Source organism: Callorhinus ursinus, unplaced genomic scaffold (genome assembly GCF_003265705.2).
Source record: "Callorhinus ursinus isolate GAN/ISIS: 27379988/994484 unplaced genomic scaffold, GSC_fseal_2.0 scaffold75, whole genome shotgun sequence".
In the NCBI taxonomy this organism is placed as follows: Eukaryota; Metazoa; Chordata; class Mammalia; order Carnivora; family Otariidae; genus Callorhinus; species Callorhinus ursinus.
Window position 1 is genome coordinate 3,414,044 of NW_027397137.1, and position 19,814 is coordinate 3,433,857.

General features: G+C 49.0%; 2 protein-coding genes across 6 annotated transcripts in view; both read right to left on the reverse strand.

Annotated features, from left to right (window-relative positions):
* C2CD2 (C2 calcium dependent domain containing 2) overlaps positions 1-19,652 on the reverse strand; it is a 94,270-nt gene extending 74,618 nt beyond the window's left edge. The window contains exon 1 of the mRNA XM_073887061.1: positions 19,547-19,652. Coding sequence (XP_073743162.1) covers positions 19,547-19,636 — 90 coding nt within the window. The 5' untranslated portion in view covers positions 19,637-19,652. The remainder of the gene's footprint in view (positions 1-19,546) is intronic.
* Positions 1,794-19,659, reverse strand: ZBTB21 (zinc finger and BTB domain containing 21). 5 transcript variants are annotated; one of them, XM_025863514.2, is made up of 3 exons: positions 19,547-19,659; positions 6,562-8,144; positions 1,794-5,961 (listed from the first exon to the last, which is right to left on the reverse strand). In XM_025863514.2, exons 2-3 carry the CDS (start codon positions 8,129-8,131, stop codon positions 4,967-4,969), a joined length of 2,565 nt encoding a protein of 854 aa, XP_025719299.1. In that variant the 5' UTR covers positions 8,132-8,144; positions 19,547-19,659; the 3' UTR covers positions 1,794-4,966. The 5 variants fall into 5 exon arrangements, with proteins under 5 accessions (XP_025719299.1, XP_025719298.1, XP_073743159.1 ...); XM_025863513.2 differs by having other exon boundaries at positions 1,794-8,144; XM_073887058.1 differs by having other exon boundaries at positions 1,794-8,680; positions 19,547-19,657.
* Between the last annotated feature and the right edge of the window lie 155 nt (positions 19,660-19,814).

Sequence of the window (19,814 nt, forward strand, 5' to 3'; positions counted from 1 at the left end):
GGAGCCGAGATGGAGCCTCTGGCCAGGGAAAGCGTCACACGCTGGCAACGTGGTTTGGCCACCACAGGCATTTACCGTCCTCAGTGTGTGCCTAAGAGTGGGGAGGATGCCACAGGACTGCAACAGTCCCAGACCGAAAAGGCTGTAATTACTACCAAGAAAAGAGCACAGGAAACATTTTAAACAAAACAGTATTTGGTGGCCAACTGGGTAAAAGAGCTAACATGGGTTAAAACAAGATGATATACTGTTTGTTCACGTGCTGTGTGATCACAAAACCGTTAGCCAGAGGCCCCCAAGACGGGTCTAGGGGATCTGACGAGGAAGAGAGCCCGAGACCAGCTCCTTCCCTGCCTGCGGTCAGTCTGGTGGCGGCCATTGGAGATGCCCACAGCTCGGCTCTCCCTCACGGGGAAAGCTAGCAACATAAAAGGCCATCTATCCCGGCATCACGGAAGGGCCTGGTTAGGATGACCTGGAAGCTGTGAAAACCATGCAATAAAACTAGATTATCCATTGCTATGCTGAAATGTCAATGTGGGGTAACTAAGCCTGTTGTGTGTATGCATTTACCCCCATGATTGTTTCAAAACTCATGTGAACAGTAAAGAAAGAGGTGGGTAGGCAAAGCTTGTGGCTTATATAAGGTTCTAATGATCGCATTATTTGTGGCGCCCCGGTAACCAACACTTGACTGCAAAACTAGTTCTCCAAGCAAGCCGGACAAGCTGGGCAACCACCATCTCACCCAGCTCTCAGGCAGCTACTCCGAGACCCACCCAGAGTGGCTTCATCTTTTACTTTCAGAAATGTATACGCTACTAACCGTTGTTATTAACGTCCAAAACATAACAATGAGACCATGACTCAAAACAAAATACAGTACAAATTTATTGACTCCAATCATTCTTAGTCAAGATTTAAGCAAAGGAAACAGACGACAGAACTGGATACAAATAAGCAATGGATTAACATTAGATAGAAATCCTATTTTACCATGAGTTTTCAGTTCCAAAAAGCTCATTCCTAAATAAAATTGAACAATGATTTAGTCTGCTAAAGCATCTGACAACAAAATATACACAATTTGTTTATAACCACATTTGTTTAACAGTAAGATTTATTCAATGAAAACTTCAAGGATTGCATTAATGTCAATAAGAAATTATCCCCATTTGAAAATTAACATTAACCAAGTATAACTTTGTGGAAAATTTGAGAACAGCACTAATAAATGACTAGAGAGCACTCAATTTAATTATTTTCAAGATTTACAGTAAAATACTTTGGTTCCCAAACAATGGTCTCTGAAAGGAATTCCTTAAAAACCTGACACTAACCCACGTCTCCTCCTCCGGAACGTAAACACCACCGCTCAGTCTACCCCCCAACCCCGCCCCACGTGGAAGCAAACACGGGGAGAAGTGCTGAACAAGCACATTAACAATGATGGAAACATAAAACTTCTTAAAGTGCTAAAGCCACAAAAGAAAACCCTATTTTTTAAACTTAAAAAAAAAGCCAGTGTTAAAGAACTTATTAAATGTATTAGCATTATTTAAATAGTAACACTTTTCGTAATTATTACAAAAAACATCAATGAGAAATCAGAACTTGACAAAACGGACTTGTAATACTCCAATATGAATTAGTGCAATTTATAAAGAAACCTGCTATGCATGACATCTAATTGTTTTTGTGGTAAGAAAATTCAAATGCCTTTAATTCCTAAAGTTCTGGATTCTGGTTGTACACACACACACAGGTTCTGGATTCTGGTTGTGTACACACACACACACACACACACACACACACACACACACACACAGTGGATTCTTGGGTCTTTCACCCCTGGACGGGCCACTGGCCTACAGAGGAAGACACCCCCCTGCCTCCAAGGAAGGGCACGTTTTATTCTTGTACAACTTCTCCCCTCATCAGCACCAACCGGTGCTCTGTGTGGATAAGACTACCACTGATTGGTAAGAGCTGGAGCATATTTTTAAAAAGGCTATTAAGGATCCACTCCAAAACAGAAAACCAAGAACCACATATATGCCCCCACAAATGCAAAAGTGATATCCTAGTTGAACTCTTAGTTGTAGATTTTGATAAAACAATAAATGCACACTAGCCATAACTAGTTTTAACGGTGAATATTCTGTTAAATTGAAATATTACTATAGAAAATGCACACTATTTGTAACCTCCATTGCTGACTTTGAGAAAAAGATGTTTTAGGGTGTTCCTCTTTCCCTCTCCCACGTGAAGAAAATGATTCGATAGCAAGTTCTCAGATTAATAAAGAATATATTAAAACATTTGACATTCTTTCCACAACTGCATAAAAAAAGGCAGCCTGAATACTTACAAGGAATAACAAGCTTCCTACATTTTCAAAAATTAATTCTAATCAGAAAAAACATTTTCGAGAATACCTTTACAAGCTGGTGTCCTAACAATGAAAGACCAACCTGTCTCACAGACCGAGTGTCTGCCCACCGTCTGAGATCAACATTCTTAAAAGGAGCGATTTGTGTGTCTTTCATTATTTTACTTCCTGACATTTAAAATAGTTACATGAGTTGAAGCATATTTTATTTTTTGACCACCAAAATAAACTCTTTCAGCCTGACGCTTTGAAGGTAGAGTATAAAAAGTAATAGAAAAACCAGAACTGCATTATAAATGTTTTTGGTTCGAAATTTTATTTGAAATCTTAACGTTCCTTGCCTAGACAAAAACGTGAAACGAACGAGACAAAACACTATCTAAAAGGTACGCTGAGCCTATATTTAGATCAAAAATATTTTTTACTGAACATTATTAAAAAATCTTCAAAAACGTAGCATAAAGGTTCAAGTCCTGGGATACTGAATTTACAATGCCAAGATCACGTGTGCCGTGGAAATTCTCACACACACGCTCTAACAGCCAGAAGCAAGGACTACTCTGAGGGAAGCTGTCTTTCCGAAGAAGTGACAGCTACCAAGGTGTTCAGAGTAAGAAAAGAGCACATTATACAGGGAATTAATTCAGTGAACAGTAATCCACCCTGATGGCTCACGGAACATCATACACTTTAGTTTCATCTTGAAAATGCATAGATTTCTTCAAGAAAATATAAAGATGGCAATAATCGGTTACTGCGACTTCATTCTGTTTTCCTTTCTCCATCAAGTTTAAGTAAGAACAAAATTAGGAAGGGACCACTCAAATATTCTGTGACTGTGGTAGTTTTCAAATGAAAAAATAAAAAGGCAAGATTTCACATGCAATTTCTCTAATCTACAAAGCCAACTGGTATCTTGTGAAAAGGCCTGTTTCGATAAAAAGTTAAGAATGTCTTTCCTGCCACTGGTACGGAATGTGGGTGAGGAGACCGACGAGTGCCGAGCTCTCTCCCGCTCCAGCGGTACACACTGAAGTACTCAGCAAATCATTTCTTAGTCACAGTAATTTTTTTTTATTTGAGAGAATAGCTTGGAAGAAAAAAATTAATAAACTTGGGAGTCTTCATCCATAGCACTATCTTAAAAGGATTTTGTAGTTTCAACAATATTTCCACTTGTCCATACCTAACCCCTCACTTGTACCAGTGAAACAGTTGTTTTCCCTTTAGAAACACCTAAAAAAGCCGTTTAATTACAACTTAAACAAAATAGAAAACAAAACAGAAGAGCAGCCCAAACCCTACGGGCCAAAATAGGTAGCGAAAACTAATTTTGGACCCCTGATAGTGCTTTAATACAGATTTATGAAACGTTAAAGCAGTGACGTAAAGCAGAATGATTGCACTAAGGACATCTTACCACAATGAACTCCAACAAATTCTAACAGAAACAGAGGCAGGAAATGGTACACTGTGAACACTGTTCTTGAGAGCGCGTGGGGACCACGGCATGGTGTTCTCCCCCACGTCCCATCTTGGGAAGTCAATGCTAACTCGGGACTTACAGGGGCTGTCCTGACCGCGGGCGTGGGACCGAGGTACCTAAGTGTATGTCCCAACCTTAACTGTCCCACTAATGCTGTTAAATTCAAAATGAGTGAGTGCCTTATGCTGCCTTTGTTTTCAGTCCCAAACGCACTCAGATTTCCCACTGGTGACAGCATGAATCGGAGAAGACCCAACACGTCCAGTCCTCCCAATGCTGGTCGGAGCTGAGACCTGAGGCCCGCGCACACAGCACAGCAGTTCCAATTACAATGCCTATCGCCACGGGAGCTTTTGTAAACGGGCTTGGAGGCCTTCGAGACACACTCACATTTTCATTTCCCAAATCTTCCATCCCTAGTTATGTTAAATGACCCAAGAGCAAGCTTTTGTTATTTTATAAAAACCTAAGTATCACTATTGCTGATTTAAATTTCTATTTTCATACAAAAAAATTTCTACATGACCACAAAATACCAAATTATTTATTGTTATCAAGCGTCAGGATAACTTATTAAGGTTGAGGCTTATCATTGTTTTATTGCTAAAGTATCCTAAGATCTAACTCAACGCTGCAAACTACTCCGCTTCCTCTTGATGCGTTGTGGACTTCGGAACGTGGCTGACATTGAACTAGAACTTAGGTGTCTGATATAATCAAAAGAAACACTTGAATAGTATTTCACTGATTGCAAAACCAAAACCACCTCCGGGAAAAGATTATACTGACACCGTGGAATGAGGAACCATGCAAATAACCAAGATCAGTCACATTTCAACATTAACGAAGTCAAATCATCCTGTGACTGGTAAGGTCCAAAGCACAACAGATTTTAGTTTTCCTAAGGTGAGTAAGGACATCACTAATTAGTATCAATTTATCTCAAACTTCTATTCAAGCATAACAATTTCCAACCTTTATTATTCTCTTTTAAAAAATATTTTGTTTCTTATGCACGTTTCAGAATTTAGGTGGAGGAACTCTGGAGACCACCATCCCTTCTGTGGCAGGCGAAAAGGGGCGGTCTTTCAGTTGTGGCTCTGTTCGTGACTCCAAAGACTGAAGGCCGTCTTGAATGTCCTATGGCACAGTTTACACATGAACTGTCTTTTAAAGGTGATTGCAGAAAGGGGGGGGGCATGGTAAAAAAGCGTGTCGGATTCCTGGGGCACGAACAGTTTCTCCGTGGCAGGAGCGGGGTTTTCAGACAAGGCTGTGGGGCTGTCGGGCTCCAGAGGCTGGATCTTGGGCAGCGGGGGGGGGGGGGGCGGCGGGGGTGGGGACGGAGAGTTTGTGGGCACAGGGCACGCTTCCGAATCCTTATGCGCCGGGTCCTCCGTAGCCTGAGACATGTGGGACTGGAAGTGGCTCCAGAGCCGGAAGTTGGTGCGGAAAGCTTTGTTGCACACGTGGCAGATGAAGGGTTTCACGGAGCACAGGAGCTCCTGGTGCCGCTCCAGCTGCTTGTGCGCCGTGAACGTCTTGCCACACTTCTCGCAGGGCCACAGGCTGGCGTCCTTGCTGGAGCCGGCGTCCTTGGGGCCGGCGCGGGCCTCGGGTGCCTCTTCCTCGGCCTCCTCCGCGGGCTCCTCTTTGACGTGGATTTTCAGTTGCTTCGAGAGGCTGAGGTCTTCGGGGAGACAGGAGGAGTCTTCTGAATCGAAGTTCACTTGCTCCGAACAATCACTGAAGGCATTGTCGTCTTTGGCGGGGACCGCGTGGTTGGCTTTATGGGGCTCGGGCTGGGCCGGGGCCCTGGCAGCAGCAGTCACATCACCATTGTGGTCCAGAATGGGTAAGGAAAAGTTTTCAGCCGGCGCCATGGTGTTCTGATTATGGACTTCAACTTGGTGCCGCCAAATGCTGAAGGAGGACTTGAAGGTGCGCATGCACTCGAGACATGTCAGCTTCTTGTACTCACACTTACTCTCGTGCTCCTGCTTTAGCTCCGGCGAGAAAAACCTAAGGCTGCAGTAGGGGCAAACGGTTGCGTTTCTGCATAATCGCTCGTGGTTTCCTTGCTCTAGAAGAGAAGAGAGCTTAGCATTACAGAGGCGGCACTGGTAAACCTCCTTGTTCTCTATTGGACTCTCGAGAGAAACATGCTCTTTGGGCTTAGCAGCTCTATTGACGCCAATGGGCTTTTCTCCCGGGTGCATTTTTATGTGCTGCTTGAACTGCGAGAGAAAGCGATAGGCTTTTCCACAGTAAGTACAAATATACGCTCCTTTGGCTCGCGACCGCAAGTTCCTCTTGATGGCCTGGGCCTGGGAGCTACTCTGCCCCTGGAACCCAGGCTTGCTGCGCCTCAGCTTAATGATCAGGGCCTTCTTAATCTCTCTCTCTCGCACTATGTCAATCAGCTTTCTTTGGAATTTCTCATCCAAAACGGCATGTGAACTAGAGGCTGGTGACGGGTTCTTCACTATGCCGTGCTGGGTCTGACAGTGCGTCCACACTTTGAAGTTTGTGTGAAACCGCTTGTGACAGATGTCGCAAGCGTAGGGCTTCTCTGGGTTATGGTACATGTTAATGTGCCGGTGAAGACCTGCGGTCGATCTAAAGATCTTAAGGCAATGTTTGCATTTAAATTTTTTGTTTGGTCTTGTTCCCTCCAACTCACCAAATTCATCTTTATTCAAGTCAGAATCTGGAAACTCTGCATCAGGGAGGGGAGGGCTCGAGCCCTCCTCGAAGTTCTCTTCGGACACCGGAGACCCGTGCTCGTCCTCCTTCACCTTCTTCAACGGCAGCCTTCGGTCCGCCTGGAACCTCCTTTTCGCCGGGAGCCTGCTCATGTCTTTTTGATCGTCTTCGGTTGTCAGGGAAAGGTCTCTGGCGGCGGCCGCCGCGGCCGGGTCTCCCACAGTGACGCGGATGATGTCGGAGGGGTCCGACAGGGGGCTGCAGGGCTCCGTCTTGATGCGGACCTCGGTCACGGCAGGCTCCCCTTCCCTCTCCGTGGACTGGGAGGCGCTGAAGGACCGGAGGCGGTGGGGCTGGGGCGCGGGGCCCCGCTCCTCGAGGGCCGCCTTCTCCCCGCACTCCTTCAGCGACGACTGCTGCGACAGAGCACAGAAGCCGCTCCCCGGCACCTCACCTGCCACTGCGGAGCGGCCCTGGGAAGATTTCAACTCTGTGGAGGGTGAGAGGCCGGGCACCTGGCTGTCCATGGACAGCGACCGTCTGAGAAGACTCTTGACGAGCGGGCCGCTTCTGTCGATGCCTGGCTTCCTGCAGCCAGAGCTGCCGGACGGGACCACCAGCCCCAGCTTGGAGTAGTACAGCAGGTTTCGGTCTTCGCCCGGACCGCCTCCTTTGTGAGTTTCCTTCAGCACGTAGGGGTTCTCTGATGAGCTTCCGAGAGACAACACCGGGGGCCGTGGTCTCTTCAAAGCCAACTCTATGGCTTTGCCTTTGGGGAGCTGGCCGCTGAGACTGGCCGTATCGTCCATCGCCTCTCTGTCCTGCAGCGGTGCGTTCCTTTTCAGCAAACTGCTTCTGTTGGGGTCATCCAGAGGCCCCGCGTGCTCCAGAGACTTTGCATAGCCCACAGAACCATCTTTAGGCCAGCTCTTTTCAGCCAGTGGCAAAGTGTGGAGCGGCTCGGGCGGTTTGGGAACGTGGGGCTTACTGGTGCTGGTCTTGACTGCAGTGCTAGGGGAGGGCCGGGACGTATGGCTTAGGTCAGGCTGATTCTGACTCACAGTTTTTCCCTGTGCTTCGTTTCTACTTTGACAAACGATGACACTTCTCTTCTGAGAACTGCTTTCATCATCTTCTATGAATATTTTTTTCCTGTTGGGACACGTTGGAAAGGGGGCCTGAGGTGTTTTAGAGACGATGTTAGTCAGAAAGGAAATCCCAAGGCTATAGCCTAGTTCTTGCACGGCCGCGAGACTGCTTTTCTCGACAAATAAAGATGAAGAATAAATGTAGTTCAAAACGTTATCAAAAGCATCTGGTTCACAAAAGTCAAGCTGAAAGACAGTCTGTGACTCATTCTCCTTGTTGGTGAATAAACTCTGGAAGTATTCACTGCTGGCGGCCAAGACATTTTTATGCGCTCGAAATTTCTGGTCTCCAACAATCAGAAGCACGTCACACAGCTGTCCTTTGAGGCGCTCCTCGTTGAGCGCGCTCAGCAGAGAGATGGCATGAGCCGGGTTGATGTAATGCAGCAGCCCCTCCATCGTGGGCGCTTACCTGAAAGACAAAGTACACACTTATTGTGAAAAACGTGGTGAAAAGCTCTCCCTGGGATGAAACGCTCAAGGGCAGGGAGCCCTAGCTGTCTTTTCATAGGTGCCAGTGCTGAGCGGACTGTAGGCAGACAAAAGCTGTGTGGACGAATGATCTTAGGTTGACAACATGGGAAAGAGCGGCCAGTGGGTCTCGGGGCTCCTGGAGCGTGTCAGTCACTGCCGCTGAGCGGTTTTAGGACTGAAGACTGTAGTACAGGTGTTGTCATACCAGCAGAGGGCTGCTGGACCTTGGCTGCTGTGCGGAACAGCCCTGTTTGAAATGAAAGGTTGGCTATTTAGGGTTCTTATCCATTCGACGCTCAGTTCTATCCCTCTTAGTTCAGAGAGTAAGCATGAAGAATCGAAGCTCCTGAGTCCGCGATTCTGAAAGAAGTCAGTCTTATCATTGGACGTACTTATCCACCTTGTGAACTGTGACCACTGGGTTGCAAAGGGGGAGGGGGGATCCTCACCAGACCTTTAAAAATAGGGAAGAATCTAGAAAAAGAAAGAAAAATTTCACTTACTGATCACTACTGTATCACAGTGTTCAGCAAAGGTTAGAATGTTAAACAACAGAAGAGCTTGGTTTCTTTCTTATGCTAACCACCTTGCAATCTCCTGAATACTTTTTTCTCACCAAATCACATTTTCAAGGAGAGCACAGAGAAGCCTATAGCCTGATCTAAACGTAATTACTACTAATTTTAAATTAAGGAGTTTGAAATGAGATCTCACGGCAGTTCTCTTCTAATCTAAAGGTGAGATGTGAAGGCCTGGTGGCTGGGTGTGGGCTCTGGCAGAGGTATGGGGGTGAGAGGCTGCCTCCTTCCTGGCTGAGTACCGGGTCCCTCACGTGAAATGGATGGGACGACTGCACCCTCCTTTAGGGTTGTTGCAAAGGCTGGATGAGCCAGCATCTCATACAAGGCAAACATTTAGTTCAGTATCAAAGAAAAAGGTCCATATTAATGCCACCCATGCTCTCAACGAAGGGAAAGCCATCTCATACAGACACAATGCCGGACTTTCCAAAGCTGACCCTTCACTTCGGCTTCTGTTACTGTAACACCTCATCTCTGGTTTGACTGTAGTGTCTTCTTTAAAATAGTTACGACATTTAGGGGCATCTGGGTGGCTCAATTAAGTGTCCAATTCTTGATTTTGGCTCAGGTCATGATCTCAGGGGTGTGGGATCGAGCCCCGTGTCAGGCTCCGCACTGGTATGGAGCCTGCTTGAGATTCTCTCTCTCACCCTCTGCCTCTCCCCGCTCTAAAAAAATAATAAAACAAATTATGACATTTATTTTTGAATGGATTCTAAGTAACTAAGACCGACAGTTTTCTCTTTCTCCAGAGGGCAGGTTGTAAATGTACTAAACTCGGTGCCCAGGACAGTGGCAAGTTCTCCTCTGGTTTCAAAGGACAGCCTGTGCTGGTCAACCAGCATGCAGACTCTTCAGAAGAGCCCACGAAGAAGAGTCTGGTAGGCCACCAACCTGGAATGACCAGGCACGATACACAAACTTCTCTCCTATTATTCTGATTCCTCTCTATGGTGTTGACTCAATTTAATGGGCTCTCAGACATGACTGCTTCCAGGGATGTCGTCCCCAAACAGATGCCTTGGTCAGAGTGTAAGGAGTTTCTGCTCATTCCTGCCTACCATCATTTCATATCAATGGCAAATTTTAATTCCTCTATTTGCGATTGCTTGATGGAAACCTTTGCCCCTTCCTTTTCTGTTAGCCATTTAAATTTCTCCCTTAATCCTATCATGTCTCAACAATCCTGCATTTATTTACATACCCCTTATCATCTTTCACAAAGGTCAGCAGAGAAAGAAATAATTTGTAATGCCTCATTTACAACTCAGCTGTGTACTAAATGCTGTTTTTAGTGCTGATAATTTTTGAGAAACCTAGTTCAGATGCTGCTACAGGAAAAAGCAACAGATGCAGAATTAAAAACGCGGACAAGTATTTTTCAAAAAGGGTTTCTTACAATCAATTTAGTGATTAGAAACTAGCAATTAAAGTCATAAACTGACTAGGACAGAGTAGAAAACGTCAGAATGCCTCAAACACAGGAGGCCGACACCTTGTGAAATGTCAGTCTCAAGTTATATGTGCACACGTCCACACGCGTGAGCACGCACAACATACTCCGTCCTGGGAGCCGGGGTCCGGACAGCACACGTCCACACCCGTGAGCACTCACAATATACTCCTACTCCCTCCCTGTTAGCCGGGGTCAAGACGGTTGGAAAGTCAGCGTGGGGGGCTAGTCAACATTGAAGGCTAGGTTTCCCCCACTGCAAAACAGGGAGAGTCGCAGCTACCACACAACGCTATGGTGAGACGTAAACAAGAAGACAGTACTGGCACCTCCAACACGCTACAAACTGTACCAGAACTTCACAAGTCACTCATCCGTTCGCTCATTCAACAAAATGCCACTCGAGGCTTGAAGGCGGCAAGGAGACATGAGAATGAGAATCACGAGGGAGGAGCACTGCAAGCAGAGGGAAGAGCCCAAGTCACAGCAGGGCTGGAGCAGGGAGCCATGGAAGACAGAGCAGGACTGAATGAGTGAACTGCAGGAAAACCGAGCTTTCCACCACAAGTGAAAGGGCAGTCGCTGGAAGATTCTGACAGAAAAATGACAAGGACTTGAATTATGTTTCAAAAGGATCATTCTGGCTCCGATGTTGAGAATGGATCAAAGCAGGCAGGTAAAGGTGGAAGCTGGGAGACCAGCTAGGAGCCAAGATCAACAAGGCAGCTGAGACAGGACTGTGGCCCAGACCAGCCAGGAGTCTACTGCAGTGACCCGCGTGAGACTCGATGGTGCCCGCACCAAGGTGGGAGTGGAGACAAAGCAGTTATTTGGATTTCTAAGGGACTGACCATGGTAGATAAGAAGGTGAGGAGCTAAAGAGAGTTCTAAGAATTGTACCAGAAGCGCTGGATGTCTTACTTGAGATGAAGTCTGATGGAAAAATCGGTTCAGGTATTTTCCAGGAATTCAGTTTGATATTCTAAATGTGAGCAGCACCTATTTCATTAACGGACCCTTTGTGGGCACCCTTACAACCTTTCCTGTGCTTCCTGGGATCACTTCCCAAATAAACACCTGCTCTGAATCTGTGGCTCAGGGTCTGCTCCTGGGGGAATCAAAAGAAGACACCCAGGGCACCTGAAAGCACAGGCGTGGGCTAAGGGAGTGTGCGAGGACTAAACCAAGCGAGAATTTCCACATCCCTGGACACGAAGAAAGGCGACTGCATCTGCACCCTGCTGCTATATACGCAAACAACACGGTTCAGAAAAACTTCCTTCTTTTGCTTTCTTCAAATTACCATGACCCCTGCTTTTGTTCTAAATCACTACCTCGAATCCCTTGAACCACAGGCTCCCACCATACTCTTTGAATGAAGACATTTGGGAATTAGGGAAAAGCAAGTCACCCAGATGTGGGTTGTATGAGAAATAGTCGCTGTCCCTGAAAACTGCTTAAAGCGATCCGTTTGGCTCTCCTCTCCATTTAGAATCATCAGTGAGACTGCCTGCTTGGAAAGGGGCCAAGCCTGTCAAATTCTGGGTACATGGGTGCAGGCGACGCCACCGTGCCGCCCATTCGGCTCACCCCGGCACCAACTGCACACCCTCCAACAGCTACCGTTTGAGTGCTTCCTCTACCACATCTACCACTAACATTTTTACACCTTCACTGAGTGTTTACAGCAACCCTAGCAGGCGGTACCACGACTGTTTTAGAGATGAGACACCCAGGCACAGAGGGTCAAGTTAACTTGCTCACGGTCCCACCAAGTACAAGTGGCAGAGCAGGATTCACAGCAGGGGCTGTGGCTGCAGAGGCCAAGCTCTTTAACCCCCACACCATGCTGTCTCCAGTTCCCTCCTTTAATCCGCACAGAAACCTCTGGGCTGGGCGCTGGTCCACGTGCCTGTTTCACAAATGAGGAGATGGAGGCGCTGGCGCTGGGAGAGCCTGCACTGTGCCCAAGTTCACACCGCCGGCCAGCAGTGGGGCGAGCTAGGAGCTGGGGCCCAGCACCTGGACTCAGCCATCACCTTCCGTGCATCTCACAGCCCGGTGCCTGGTGGGACACGGAGGATGGAAGCCCAGCAAGCACGGGCCTGTCCGGCAGCTCTTAGAGACCCGTGCGGTGGGAGCGGGACAGGTCAGTGTGTTAGCACGTGCCAACGTGCAGAGCCCCGGACAGGGCGCTGCAGAGGTTCGGGCGCGGTGCAGGTGGAGGCTTCAGGGGCAGCTGAGAGGCACGTCAGGGGAGGCACTCGACAGAAGATGCTTCCTGAACGAGCAGGAGTCAGGAAGGCAAGGTGAAAGGCATTCCAAGGGCAGGAGCCGTGTCTGACAGCACAGAGCCGAGGCGGAGAGGTTGCCGGAAGATGGGTGGCATGCAGGGGAGGGCCCCAAGGACTAAGCTAAGGCTGGTCCAAGAACCTAAAGGGAGAGGGACCTCCTCTATCCTCTCGGGCAGCCTGGGACAAAGTCCGGAGACATCTGGAGGAGAGCGAGCATAGGGCATGCAGACTCCTCACCCTCCGCGTGATGCCCTTGCTTCTACCTTTTTCATTATGAAAACTCAAAAACCATGGGTCCTTTCCTGGTCTAGCTGCAAACAACTAACATTTTGGAGTTTTGTGTTTTAAAGACAGTAGGCATATTCATTGAGCTTAACTAACTTAACTAAAAATAGAAAATGCTCCACTAAGGATGCAGGCCGAAAGGTGGGTGGAAGTCACAACCAGTGCATTTCATGAGCTAATCTAGCAGGACCCCTGGGGGAGCCCGGGGGTGTGAAGTGAGCACCCAACCCCTTTGCTGTTCCTGCTCCTCAGCCCTCAGGTAAGACCGACTTTGTTGCCAAATGTACCTCCTCCTCCACAAATCCGGTGGCTCATCAAACTCCCAACTTCTCACCTATGTTTTAATGATGAATAACGAGGACCTCTACTTTACAGGAGACCGTGCATCACAAACTGAAAAGCTCGCACACGGAACTGCATATTGCCCCCGAGTCCGCCCCCCCCACTCCTTTTCCATTGCTCATCTCCACCTGACTCATCGGGGCAGAGTTCCTGCTATCACCGTAGTCATAGTGAGAAGCCTTGGCGCTCTGAAGAGGAAAGTGGGTGAAATGTGGACTGAAGAGCCGTTTACAATGGACAGAAAGAGCTCAGTGGAAACCCCCCGGGAAAGCCAGACTCTGAAACTGGGCTGGCCTGCTACTGCTTGGATCCTCGCACACACAGATCTTCCCGAACTCTGCCTTAATTGTTCCTATTTCATGCTGTTTCCTGAAATTTCAAAAGGAGAATCTTTACAGTTAACAATTCATGGAACTCACAGCTCCATGGAAAGGACCTTCCAATCAGTATTTGTCTTCAGTCCTGGCTCTGTCACCTATTAGGTATGTAACCTGGTAAAGATCACTCGACCTTTCTGAGTCGTAGTATCCTTAACCTGTTAGACGGGGCTAACCCTCCTTACCACATAGGATTTCTACGAGAACAAGATGCACGGTGTTTGCCAGCTCCTCGTGTAGGTAGTGCTTCCTATATGGCAAGCACGCATTTCATGTCCTTCCTCCCTTCCTCTCCTGAATGTTTATGGTTCCAAATGTTATAAATCATAAGAGATGCTGGTGATGGGAGAGGACTGAGCTGGCTGGCTGCCTGAAGTCACACACATTCCCATGGTAGGACAGAGACACATAAAAATCAAATAGAATGAAAGATACAAACAATGCTACGAGAATACTGATTTCAAGCAGCAGTTAATTTGGCCAGGTGGCAGGAGGGTAGGTGACTGCACGGTGGGGACATCAGGAAGACTTGGGGCTCACCGCTCACTCGACTACTGTAATAGCACAGGTTCCATTCTTCCCATTTCTACTACAGATACACACACATCTGATTGTGCCAGGGCTTAAAAACTCCTACTAAAGGCCTGCGCTGGCCTCGAGTTCCAATTCCCTAGCACGGCCACAAAGCCTTCGCAACTGAACCGCAGAAAATTATTTTATACCAACACCTCAAATTCCTCAGGTACTAAAATGCCAAGAGAAGCAGGGATTTGTGTCTTAATAGAAACTAATTCAATGCAAATAATTTCCTCTTTATACCAATATTAGATCAAGGAGTTAAGATTTTTAAGAGGGTGGAGGAAAGGCAGACGATTTTGGAATACAGAGCATTCTGGTGATATGCGCAGAAAACAGCAAAGCACAGCTAAGCACTGGGATAAAAGGGCACCAGGAGGTGAATGAGGGGCCCAGAAAGGGACCAAGATAACCCCGCTGACTTTCAAGTTTTGGAGACTAAAACTCAGACTGGTGTCAGAGCTAAGGTGCGTTATAAATCAAACTTGCTTCAAGACCGGCCCATAAAACCCCTGGTACCAATTCCATAGGAAAACGTCTGCTCACATCCAAAACATCAGCCTAAAACCGAACTCTGCACGCACGATCCTTTGGAATGCTGGGGACGTCTTGCACAGTCCCAACCATTACACCAGTAAAAAGAAGGAACCCATGTCACAAAGCAAATACCTCTCAGAAAAACAAAGCCCCTACATGTGACTCTGGAGCACACACATACCGCTCAGCTCCAAACCTTCACAACTGGATCTAGGCCTGACGCTCCACTCTATTTCATTATTCGAAGGAGACAAGAAGTGTTCTACGTTAGGTTTTATCACTCACTTGGTGACAATGCAGACATGCAAAAATCACCTAAGGCTTCTCACTTCAAAGCCAGCCTTCCTCAGTCGGGTCCCGCCAGGGCAGGTGTGTCACCCCCTTGGGTGCTCGTCTCACCCCATTTTCAGTCTCTCCTGAGAGGGGCTGACTTTAGTTTCGGGGTGTGCTCTGTTGTAACATAGCTCGGGCCCTTCACAGGCACCTGGATTAGCAGAGCGGCCTCTTCTGTTTGGCTCTGGAAGAACCACCCTTGTCCCAGGAGTAAGTCTGATGAGCTGCTCTCTTCTAGCTTAGGGGGAGGCACCAACCAAAGCCATGCAGACCACAAACTTTCTCCCCGGAAGGAAGATGGGCCTGAAAACGCAGCTGGCTGGTGCTCACCATACTGATTCCTGCCAGTTACCTTGGTTTCTGTACTTCCTGGCCCAATTCTCTAGCTTTTCCTTAAACCTCAGGAGCAGCCCGGTGTCTCTACAATAAATCCCTTGTTCTATTCAAGCTAGCCTGTTTCTGTTTTTGTTATTAAAGGACCCTAACTGATACCTTCCCAAGTGTTACTCATTCTTCCTGCCATGCTCTCCAAGTTCATCCTTTACAATCCTGCTGCTAGATGGGGCTTCCTAAACAAAGCTTCAAGCATTCACTGGACATACACACTAAGGACTACTACTATATTTTCAACTTTATTGAGCTCTTATTATGTGCAAGGCATGATTAGACATGCCTGAAATACGGGATGCACAAAACAGACCAAGGCCCCCAAATTCTAGGGGGGTAAATGAGATAATGAACAAGGAAACAAATGAAAAGGGTAGCTTCAGGTTGCACTATAATGGAAATAAACAGGGTGCTATAGCTGGGTGGAGAGACCAGGGGTATGGAGAGAATGCTTAGGAAATGCCTCAATATGATATTTTGGCGGAGTGCTAAAAGCTGGCTGAAAAGAAATAATAATGAAAACATGGTTCTCCACTAGGTTAAAATGCAAAATTTTCAAACATAGACTCTACACCTCTGTGAATCTGGTCACAAAATACTTTTTAAAATTTCTTTCCCTTCATTATTCCCTTGTGATGACTTCCTGCTTCAGATGCTGCGTCTCTGAGACACAACCCAAGTGTCCTGCGTCTCCCACTACAAGACCTCGAATGTCCAAGACCCCATCCACCCTTCTCCAGCACTCCACTCAGCTGAACGCTGATCACCCTTCAAAGCTCAGCTCAAGCCCAGTCCCTCCATTAAACCTTCTGCCATAGGCTGGACTGTGTCCCCCTCTCCGCCACCACATGCTGAAGCCCTAACCACCCGGCCCCCTTTCCCCGGCACCTCAGAATGCAAGCATATTTAGGGGCGCCTGGGTGGCTGTCTTGGTTAAGTGTCTGCCTTTGGCTGGGGTCATGATTTCAGGGTCCTGGGATGGAGCCCCACACTGGGCTCCCTGCTTCTCCCTCTATCTCTGCCCCTCCCCCTTGTGCAAGTGCGTGCACTCTTGTCTCTATCTCAAATAAATAAATAAAATCTTAAAAAAAAAAGAATGCAAGCATATTTAGACAGAATTTTTAAAGAGATCATGAGGTTTTAATGAGGACTTTAAGGTGGGCCCAAATCCAATCTGACTGGTGTCCCTACAAAAGGATATAAGGACACCAGCACACAGAGGGACAAGAACATGACAACAGGAAAGCTGGTCTTCTACACGCCAAGGGGACAGGCCTCACGAGGAACCAACCCTGCCCACACCCTGGCCCTGGACTTCTAGGCTCCAGAACTGTGAGGAAATACATTTCTGGTAAGCCCCCCAGTCTGCGGTGCTGTTCTGGCAGACCTAGCTAACTAACAGACGTTCCACGACTCCCTCAGTTTATGAGCAAGCACCTTTCAACTCCGGTATCACAGAGATTGGCACCATTCACACAATGTTTATTTGCTGCCAGATACTTTTGTCTCCCCAAGAGAACTCTGAGCTGTGTGAGAACTAAAAACCCACTCAATATCTTTTGACTCTTCACAATATCCAACGTGGTATCTTGCACAATAAATATTGGATTTTTCTGTAGTCTGATACTCCAATTAAATGCAGAAGTGGAAAATATGCCTTTCATTTGTTTTCCTAAAGTAAAGCTGGTCCCATCACGGCCTTTTACAATACTATATTGATTTTTCTATTACTTCCTGGATAAAATCCAAACTCTACAAACCAGCATACAAGCCTCTTTATAGTCGGGTCATATTTACCTTTCTGCCGCCCTCTGGCCACTCTTTGCCATCTACCCTGCAAACCTGTGCACTCAGTGCCCACCACCTAACATACCTTTCCTACCTTCCCTTGGCCGACTTTTACAGAAACATCCAGCTCAAATGTCTGTCTCTGCAAAGCTCTCGTTACTGTGCCCCCAGCCAATGGCTCAATCCTATCTGAACTACCACCATATTCCATCCACCTGTCTGCAGTAACAGCACAACTATTTTGAGTGACCTGCTTTTCTATCTACCTCCCTGGTGAGAGCCCTCAAAAGAAAGAACGCTTATTTTCGTCTGTGTATCCCCAGTGCTTAGCACAGGCCTGGCAAGTATCTGCTGGGTAAAGAGAGAGATCATTACACTCAAGGTTCAAGACCTGCACCTGCTCACCTTTACTGCTCCAGCATCTGTTACAGAGCTTAGCAAGTGGCAGCTCTGCTTTCTGAATGAGCTCTTGTGGCTTACAGGATGAGGACTCCCCAATCTGTATCTCTGCTTCGGCTCTCCCCGGGACCGCAGGTGCCTGCTGAGCACTTCCGTCGCAGCTAACTCCATATGTCCGGGGCAGTTCTTAGGGCCCACTCCCCTGGCCCCTACCCCACATCTGCCTGTCCTCACACATTCCTTATTTGGTTAGACGTGCTGCCAACCACCAGCTCTCCCAAACCGGAAACCTCTTTCCTCTCTCGCCCATCAGCACAACCTGGCAAACCTCACTTGTAAACAGCTCTAGAATCAGCTCTCCTCATCCTTGTTGGTTCTGGGGACAGCTACAACTGTCCCTTCAGTCATCCTCTGCTCACCTGGGGACTCCCCATAACCCCTCTCTGGTTACACGCCCAGCATCCCTTGCCATAAACACTCTTAGGTTCCTTGAATGGGCTTGCCACCTTTTCACGCCACAGAATGAAGTGCACTCCATGTTCAATAGTGCCGAGGGAAAGAATGAATAAAACCAATACCCCAAATTTCTACCTTCTTTTTATCACCAATATTTAGGAATACTTAAATTTAGAAGTAATGACAATTAGACATTAGAGGTGGATGAGGGATTTACTCCAAGCATCAGAGGGGAGAAAGGATTTAAGAGCAACTGTCAGTGAGAAATCCAAAACCGATCAGCCCACTTTGTCCCCTTGAACAAGGTGCACAGACCACGATGCAGGCTCCTTGCTGATGACTCAGGGTCATCATTATGAACAATCACTGGACTATGCTGTAATACGCTGATGCCCTCTGATGCCAGAGGTGGGCAGCGCTGGTAGCTCCCGCACTAAAAGACCCCAGGATGCTACACTGTCTGGGGTCTGATGAACCTTTGCCCCCCTGGGCCACTGTGTGGCAATCCCGAGGGAGAACCGGTCTCTGAAAACACCCCACGTCCACACGTGCTGCTCGGGTGGCATTCTCCAGAAGCATGCAGCCCTGTGCTTGCAATGCATTAGCGACCGGGGTGCAGGGCTAGTGCCGAGGGGCTCCGCTAGGCTGCGACCCTCCACAGGCCGCTACGAACTCGTCCGAGATCAGCGGTTTGGGCGATGAGGCAACCCATGAGAACACCCCGGGGACTCCCGCCGGCGGAGGTCTCTGTGCGGGGCTGCCCAGAGCCGCTGGTCCCGACCCACACCCTTCCCCAGCGCCTCCGGCCGCGGATTCTCAAGGAACCGTCCACGGCCCCGCACAGAGGCCTGCGGCCAGCCGCGGGGAGTCCGAGAACCGGGTCCTCGGGGGGTTCTGGAGGGAAAGGAGAGCGCTCCGAGGCCACGCGTCCGGCAGAGGGCGGGCCAGGGAGGCGGGCGGGGGCGGGGCCCGCAAAGTCAACTCGGGCTGCGGAAGGGTTTCGCCGGCGGCCGCCGGGCGGGCCCGAGGGGCCACGGGGCGCAGGCTGCGACAGGTGCGGGGTTCCAGCCACCCCACTGCCTCCGCGCACCCCACCCCGTCCCCTGCGCGCCCCCCACGCCTGCACCGGACCGGAACACGCGCCCTCGGCCGGAAGGCGTCCCAACCGCTCCGCGCAGGTGCGCGCGCCGAGGCCAGGGACGTCCGGCCCAGGGGGGCACCTGGCCGGGCTAAGGAAGACCTGCCGGGGATGGCGCGTGCGCACTGGCGAGGGCGAGGCCAAGTGCGGGCAAGGAGCATGCGCAGTGTGAAGGCACAGGCGGCTACGTGGGAGCCTGGGGCATGCTCGGTGAGAGCCCGGACCCCGCGCACGCGCAGAAGCGCTCGGAGCCCGCAACCCGCTGGTCGAGAGAAAAAAGAGGAGAGAAATCACCTCAGAGTTACGTCAGGAAAGGCCGCGTTTTGCGAGGAGGCTGTGGCCTCCCACGGAGCCCCGCAGTTCTCCTAGGGCGAGGGGCGTAACAGTTACTCACCGGTCTCCAGCCCCGAGGCAGCCGCGGGGCCCCTTTCCGCTCACACTCGGCTCGCGCGCGCCGCAGCCGCCGCTGCCGCTGTGATTCCATCCATCTTGAATTTGACGTCATCCCACACCAGGGATGAGGTCATCGCAGGCAGCGCTCGTCACGTGCGCGGCGCTGTGATTGGGCGCCGGGCGCCGGGGGGCGGGGCGAGGGAGGCGCGCCGCGCCGGGGGCGGGCGAGGGCGGGCCTGACGGGAGCGCCGCCGCCGTCCGCGTCCTTC